This window comes from Babjeviella inositovora (assembly GCF_001661335.1).
Source record: "Babjeviella inositovora NRRL Y-12698 unplaced genomic scaffold BABINscaffold_1, whole genome shotgun sequence".
Lineage (NCBI taxonomy): Eukaryota > Fungi > Ascomycota > Pichiomycetes > Serinales > Babjeviella > Babjeviella inositovora.
This window is the reverse complement of record NW_017566838.1, coordinates 2,234,163-2,241,846: the sequence shown is the minus strand read 5'-3', so window position 1 is coordinate 2,241,846 and position 7,684 is coordinate 2,234,163. Positions and strand designations below refer to the sequence as shown.

The 7,684-nt window shown below is 47.5% G+C and overlaps 4 protein-coding genes across 4 annotated transcripts in view; 2 read left to right on the top strand and 2 right to left on the bottom strand.

Annotated features, from left to right (window-relative positions):
• The window catches only part of BABINDRAFT_31195 (amino acid permease), a gene marked incomplete at both ends in the record, with an annotated part of 5,557 nt that extends 4,102 nt beyond the window's left edge, over positions 1 to 1,455 (top strand). Inside the window, 2 exons of the mRNA XM_019131528.1 lie at positions 45 to 153; positions 206 to 1,455. Of these exons, the coding sequence (XP_018988458.1) occupies positions 45 to 153; positions 206 to 1,455 (1,359 nt within the window). The remainder of the gene's footprint in view (positions 1 to 44; positions 154 to 205) is intronic.
• A 472-nt stretch (positions 1,456 to 1,927) lies between these two features.
• BABINDRAFT_81227 (Golgi transport complex subunit) lies at positions 1,928 to 3,590 on the bottom strand. Its single transcript, XM_019132737.1, has one exon. The coding sequence runs from the start codon at positions 3,374 to 3,376 to the stop codon at positions 2,093 to 2,095; it is 1,284 nt and encodes a 427-aa protein (XP_018988457.1). The 5' UTR covers positions 3,377 to 3,590; the 3' UTR covers positions 1,928 to 2,092.
• Positions 3,591 to 4,689: 1,099 nt separating this feature from the next.
• Positions 4,690 to 6,399, top strand: HSP60 (chaperone ATPase; the record flags this gene model as incomplete). The annotated part of the gene is made up of 1 exon (XM_019132336.1): positions 4,690 to 6,399. The coding sequence occupies one exon, from the start codon at positions 4,690 to 4,692 to the stop codon at positions 6,397 to 6,399; it is 1,710 nt and encodes a 569-aa protein (XP_018988456.1).
• Positions 6,400 to 6,649: 250 nt separating this feature from the next.
• Positions 6,650 to 7,365, bottom strand: HTA3 (histone H2AZ). The gene has a single exon (XM_019127753.1). The coding sequence runs from the start codon at positions 7,214 to 7,216 to the stop codon at positions 6,803 to 6,805; it is 414 nt and encodes a 137-aa protein (XP_018988455.1). The 5' UTR covers positions 7,217 to 7,365; the 3' UTR covers positions 6,650 to 6,802.
• Between the last annotated feature and the right edge of the window lie 319 nt (positions 7,366 to 7,684).

Sequence of the window (7,684 nt, the reverse complement as noted above, 5' to 3'; positions counted from 1 at the left end):
TCGTCGGGACGATGATCTACTGTACGGTTCATGCCTTGGGGGAGTTGGCCGTCACATTCCCAGTCTCGGGTGCTTTTGCTGCATACTCGACAAGATTTTTGGACCCTTCCTGGGGGTTTGCCATGGGTTCGCTCTACGCGTTGAACTGGCTTAGTAAGTAAAATCACCATCCTCTACTTTATTGGAATACTAACATTTCTTTTAGTTATTTTACCCTTGGAGCTTGTAGCGGCATCGATCACGGTCAGTTACTGGAAGTCGGACGTCAATAATGCTGCATGGGTTTCCATCTTCTACGTATTAATTCTCGCAATTAACATGTTTGGCGTAAAAGGCTACGGTGAAGCCGAATTCGTCTTCTCTATTATCAAGGTGATTGCTGTCATCGGTTTCATTTTCCTCGGGATTATTTTAAACTGTGGTGGTGGGCCCCAGGGTGGCTACATCGGGGGCACTTTCTGGCGGGATCCAGGTGCTTTCGCCAATGGCTTCAAGGGTGTCTGTTCCGTCTTTGTTACTGCTGCGTTCGCCTTTACCGGGACTGAGATGGTTGGGTTGGCTGCTGCAGAATCCGAAAATCCAAGAAAGTCTTTGCCTAAGGCGACAAAACAGGTTTTCTGGAGAATCACCTTGTTCTATATCGTTTCGTTGACACTTGTGGGTCTCTTGGTCAGATATGACGACGATCGCTTAATTGGTACTTCCTCTGTGGATGCCTCGGCCTCTCCGTTTGTGATTGCCATTAACAACGGTGGAATCAAGGGGTTGCCTTCAGTGATGAACGTGGTTATTCTTATTGCGGTGCTTTCTGTTGGTAACTCTGCCGTTTACGGCTGTTCTCGTACCTTAGCTTCCCTCGCAGCCCAAGGATTATTGCCACACTTCCTTGCCTATATTGACAGAAAGGGCCGCCCATTGGCAGGAATTGCCATGTCAGCGTTGTTTGGGTTGTTGTGCTTTGTCTCCGCTTCTGACAAGCAGGGTGAGGTTTTTGCGTGGTTGATGGCGCTTGTTGGTTTGTCATCGTGCTTTACCTGGGGTTCTATCTGTCTCTGTCATATCAGATTCAGACAGGCTTTGACTTTCTATGGAAGAGACACCAGCGAGTTGGCCTTTACCTCCCAGGCGACTGTTTACGGCTCCTGGTGGGGCTTCATCATGAACATCTTGATTATGATTGCACAGTTCTGGATTGCGCTCTTTCCATTGCACGATAATCCTGATCCGGCCGTCTTCTTCAAGAACTACTTGGCCTTCCCGATTGTGATTGCAATGTATGTCGGTCACAAAATTTACCTGAAGAACTGGATTATGTACGTAAAACTCCCACAGATTGATATTGACTCTGGGAGAAGAGACTTGGATTTGGACAAGGTGAAGCAAGAGTTGGCAGAAGAGAGACTAGAGCTCGCTCTGAAGCCATTCTACTACAGGGTATACAAGTTCTGGTGTTAGATATATTGTCTTTTTTTTTTGGTTCAAAGCTGGTCTTACGAACGTATACTCAATATACCGAAACTCCTTACGATATCAGAAGTCTAGGTACTCCAAACGTGGCTAGATATCCGTAATGCTACCCTTTGAAGTTATATCCATATACGGAACTTATATCGATAAACACGTTTAAAATGGTATTAAACCAACGTTAAGGTTAGATTTCTTCTCTCCTGAAAGATTTTATTCATATTATACGCTTATGTTTCTATTGCTACCGGCTCCTCTTCTGAATTCAGGCCCCATTGACATAAACAATCAGCATTGAGAGTGCCTCCTTTTTTTTGGATCTAACCATATCAATTGGAGTAGAAAAGGGTTTCTAGTATCTAGGTGAATTTTCTACGCAAATAGTGGGGAAAGTGCAGAGATGATACACTTGCACTAGGACATCTGTCAACCTCTGAATACAAACTATATTTACCCAACGTTAATCATTTTGCCAGTAGAACTTAGTCGCCATAAGCTCTACTGTAAAAATTGTTCAGCTGCCTCTGACGTTCGTCCTTGATCTGAAGACTTCTTCCCACCCATTGGTAAACTCCTCGAATCCCATGTGCTCAAGACTACCCATACTATCATTCATCGGTATCCTTAGCTACTTAAAAACCCGGTTCTTGTTCACCTTCTCCTCGACGGCAGCCCACTCTTCTTCCTCCATTATCTCCCTGTCTACAAGGCCGTTGACAAACATGAACTGAAAAGATTGCCCACCGACTCGCGAAAGGGATAACAAACAGTAGTACAACTGTAACAACAAGCCATCCTTCAACGTCTTCGCATCAGTGGTGGATCCGGAGCTATGTCCTGGGGCAGGGCTGGCGACAAGCATCACGGGCAATTCGGCGACAAGGATATGGAGTAAAGCGGTCAACACAGTCTGTAGAAAGTTGTGGACGTAGACAGAGTCGTCAGAGTTGGGGAATATACCTTGGTACGTGGCAATGGTGGAGTATCCGTACTCTCTGACAATTTCAATCGACCGCTTCAAGTACTTTTCCAAGTTCTGGATGGTTTTGGTCTTAAGAAGTGGTTGTAAGTACGAGAACTCCTTCATGATAAAGTTGATCCTAGCGTTGAAATATATCACCTTGAGCTCGTTGTGGGTGGCAGAGTTCAGGAACGGTTGGAGCTTCGCAAGAATACCCATTGTTTTGACCAACGACGACTGCTTCAAGTCGTTGCTCAAGAGATTGAGCAACCCTAGCATCATCTCGTTCAACTCAAGCGCAACCTGGCGCTGGATCTTGTGCAAAATACTGATATGGCTGTTTCGGGCCTCGGAAGACGAGAAGCGGATAAGGAGCCGCTTGATGAAGAGGTTGATTTCCAAAGCTTCCAGGTAGTTTCCCTGTTTGATACAGATCTTGATAAGGGATGGTAGTTCAAGAAGATCTGTGAGCAACGGAAGGTTGTTGAGGATGTTGATTGTGGAATCCACATTCATGAGCTTAGACTCTGGCACCGGCTGCTTCCACTTCTGCGACTTTACTGCCTTTATCTCGGTTTGGAGAGTGCCCATTTTGTTGTCAAACTTCGTTTGGAAACCCTCATAGAACGTGAAAAGGTTCACCGATGATTCCACGATTGCCAGCGACTTCGACACGGTGCACTCCTTCAACCTGGCCTCTAGCGAGCGCTGCTTCGACGAAAGCTCCGCGATTTCTTCGACTATCGTTTTGTGTGTCTCCTGAGTAGTTCCCGTGTCTGACATTGATGGCGGGAGCGAAGAAAGGAGGAGATCGCTCAGACTACTAAATAAGGTGTCGAGGTAGACCACACAGTCTGCATGCACCGCAGGGTCCGCGAGGAGCGACGCCATCTCGGGACTCATATCCTCGGATAATGTCTCAAGTAAGAGATCTAAGCTGTTTGACGGCATTGAGTGGGGGTCGGATCGATACAAGAGAGAAACCAGTACTAGTTGGCGGTAGTGGTTGGTGTTGGCAACGGTGAAATTTACGTGTACGTATCCGGCACCGAGGCTGGAGCACAACTTATTGACGGGGGAGATAGGATGATATGAGTATTGTCGATTCCGCTTAAATCCTTCGACTTGCTCAAGTTTGTCATACTCTTGTTTCTAAGTGAATGAAAAGTTTAGATGGATAGACGATGGATGTTCTTTCTTTAAATTGGGGCTTACGGAAGATAGGCAGAGGAGTTACCGTGTGTAGCCAGCACCAGCGTACACCCTGCATACAGATGCTGGACGGGCTGTATACGTTCAAAGTCGAAGAATCATGTGGAGTTAGCTTCATGAGCAAGCTCATAACAATGAGTACGAACTTGGGCATTATACTAACTTGCGTATACCCAGTTACATCACTGTTTCCTCGCTTTAATATTTAAAACGTCTGTCTACCAAAATATGAGATGCACCGGAACTATCTCAGACAACTTGTGGATTTATTCGACTGCACCTGCCATAATGCCTGGTGACCAGTTCTGTAGGTACACCCAGTAGCGCTGCATTGGTCACTACCCTTATACGAAGCTGCCTTACCTGGCACCAAGCATACCAAACTGGTCTGATTTCTCCACCACATGCCTGGATCGACACGAGGTGATTTCCGGTGCGTTTTTTCTATCCGAATGGATCCTTACGTATATTGGCCATCAAGGATACGTGTGCTGATTATCATTCACCTTTATCCTGCTAGTTCGTTCTTCACAGCGGTGCAGCAGTATTATTCTTCGTAGAATTTACTCTTTGTCACACCCAACTGTCATCCTCAATTGTGAGGTAGGAGAACGCTGTTCTGGGGGGATCAATCCACAGATGTAGGGTCGAATTCGCGGCTAGCCCACCATGCCACATACCAGAAATGGTACACGAGCCCTCCCAAAATATCTAAAAATATAAACCACCGAGATGCCCTCGGTTTGTAAGTAATCAAACTTGAAAGTTAAGAAATAATAAAACTCCATTGCTTGGTTTGTGGAGTACGCTGCTCCGGTACATGAGAAACATCGTTAGCAGCCCTTAGCCACGGACAGATGGAACTGTATCATCTAATCTTTCCTGCATAGTGCGCCACCCATTCACGTGACTCCAACCTTCGGCCGCAAACGTTCCACAGGCTTCGACGAGAGTCCCGGAATTTTTCACCCACTAGCCGCCGGCCTATTTCAGAAGGTTTCGCAGTTGCGAGTTTCCGCTTTTGCTTCTTTCCCCAGTTATTACTACGCATAATGTTGAGATTATCTCGCCCTACTGTTAAGAAGACCGCTGTTGCCTTGACCCGTTCTTACGCTCACAAAGAGTTGAAGTTCGGTGTCGAGGGTCGTGCCGCCCTTTTGCGCGGTGTGGAAACCTTGGCCGATGCTGTCTCCGTTACCTTGGGTCCTAAAGGCCGTAACGTGTTGATTGAACAGCCATTCGGTGCCCCAAAGATCACCAAGGATGGTGTTACCGTTGCCAAGTCCATTGTCCTCAAGGACAAGTTCGAGAACCTTGGTGCCAAGCTCTTGCAGGAGGTTGCCTCCAAGACCAACGAGTCTGCCGGTGACGGTACCACCTCTGCCACTGTTTTAGGTAGATCCATCTTTACTGAATCTGTTAAGAACGTTGCTGCCGGTTGCAACCCGATGGACTTGAGAAGAGGCTCCCAAGCCGCCGTGGAAGCTGTGGTTGCTTTCTTGGAAAAGAACAAGAAGTTGATCACCACCACCGAAGAAATCGCTCAGGTTGCCACCATTTCTGCCAACGGTGACACCCACATCGGTGCCTTGTTGGCGTCTGCTATGGAAAAGGTCGGTAAGGAGGGTGTCATCACCGTCAGAGAAGGTAAGACCTTGGAAGACGAATTGGAGGTCACCGAGGGTATGAGATTCGACAGAGGTTTCATCTCCCCATACTTCATCACCGACACCAAGTCCGGCAAGGTTGAGTTTGAAAACCCGTTGATTATGTTATCCGAGAAGAAGATCTCCTCCATCCAGGACATTCTCCCATCCTTGGAAATCTCCAACAAGTTGAGACGTCCATTGTTGATTGTTGCTGAGGATATCGACGGTGAAGCCTTAGCTGCCTGCATCTTGAACAAGTTGAGAGGCCAGGTCCAGGTCTGTGCCGTCAAGGCCCCAGGGTTTGGTGACAACAGAAAGAACATCTTGGGTGATGTCGCCATCCTTTCCGGTGGTACTGTCTTCACCGAGGAGTTGGATATCAAGCCAGAAAATGCTACCGTTGAACTTTTGGGTTCCTGTGGCTCCATCACCATCACCAAGGAAGACACCGTCATCTTGAACGGTGAAGGCTCCAAGGAGAACATTGTCGCCCGTTGTGACCAGATCAGGGCCTCCGTCGAAGACCTCGTCACCTCTGAATACGAAAAGGAAAAGTTGCAGGAGAGATTGGCCAAGCTCTCCGGTGGTGTTGCCGTCATCCGTGTCGGTGGTGCCTCTGAGGTGGAGGTTGGCGAAAAGAAGGACCGTTACGACGATGCCTTGAACGCCACTAGGGCCGCCGTCCAGGAGGGTATCTTGCCAGGTGGTGGTACCGCCTTGATCAAGGCCTCTCTTGCTTTGGATTCTGTTGCTACCGAGAACTTTGACCAGAAGTTGGGTGTCGACATCATCAGATCCGCCATCACCAAGCCAGCCCGCAAGATTGTCGAAAACGCTGGTGGTGAGGGTGCCGTTGTTGTCGGTAAGCTCATGGACCAGTATGGTGCAGACTTCAACATGGGTTACAACTCTGCCAAGGGTGAGTACACAGACATGATTGCTGCTGGTATCATCGATCCATTCAAGGTTGTTAGAAACGGTTTGGTCGATGCCTCCGGTGTTGCCTCTTTGTTGGCAACCACCGAGTGTGCCATCGTCGATGCTCCTGAGCCAGCCAGCGCTGGTCCAGCCATGCCTCCAATGGGTGGTATGCCAGGTATGGGCGGGTTCTAAGCCGTTGAAGAACCAATATTTTCGTTTTGACTGCGCTCTTTTTTTACCCGTCCGGCATGCCGGCTGAGGTTGTTTCCTTCGTCAAATGATTGTATATACGTTAATTAAGGAAACTGAAAAAACGCGTAGACTGCAAAATTAGCAATGGGCTTTAGTGAGGCTGGAGGAGCCATCGTCAATTTTGCGAACGAAAGGCGCAGATATATTTCTACACCACTTTTTTTTTTTTGATATATAACAAATACATGAATTATACGCCACCCCTGAGGTGGAAAGAAAACAAAAACATAAAATCAAGACATACAGCAAGCGTCTCAAGCAGCACGGTATAGGAGAGGTGCCTGGCAATAATATACATATACAATACAGGAACTGAAATCCGCTGAAAGGGTCAGCACATTGCCTACTTCTTCGTCTTGAGCTTTTCCACCTTCAACAACAAAGCCTTGTTGATGTGCGGCAAGACACCACCATAGGCGATGGTGGCCTTGATCAAGGTGTCCAATTCCTCGTCACCTCTGATTGCCAACTGCAAGTGTCTTGGGGTGATTCTCTTGACCTTCAAGTCCTTGGCGGCGTTACCAGCCAACTCCAAGACTTCGGCGGTCAAGTATTCGAGCACCGCAGTAAGATAGATGGCAGCCTTACCCGCCACTCTAATCTTGTGCTGCGAGTTCTTTCTCAAGAAACGCTTGATTCTCCCGACAGGGAACTGCAACCCGGCACGGGCACTGTGCGATTGCGACTTGAAACCGTTGCTGTCCTTTGGGCCACTCTTGCCCTTACCACCTTTGCCGCCGTGAACCTTGCCTGACATGTCGTGTTTTGAGTGCGTGTTTATGTGAATGCGCTAAGCTACTCTAAAAAAATGGCAATTAGAATTGTAATTGCTTGGGGGATAATGACTGATGGTAGGCGATGTGTTTGTCTTGCTTGGTTTGTTTTGTTTTGACCCGAGAATTGTTGTTTTGATTTTGTTTTTCGTGGATCGAATCGCGGGTTCCGGTTTGTTTCGGGGGATTTCCCAGATTTAGATTTCGCCGCTACCGCGTGACCGTGAGCCGGGTAACAGTTATGATTGCCTTATTGGGAAGGAAGTATTGACCCAATATGGTCGCCAGTGAGTGGCTACCTGACAGATTCCATAGGTTGCGGAACCTGGGCTGAGGGGGGTGATTTAAAAGTAAAAGAATAAATGGCTTTTAGGTCCTACATAATAAACTGAACCACATTGGTTTATTTCGAGTGATAATAAATCCATGGATTATGTGAGGAACCATCAAGG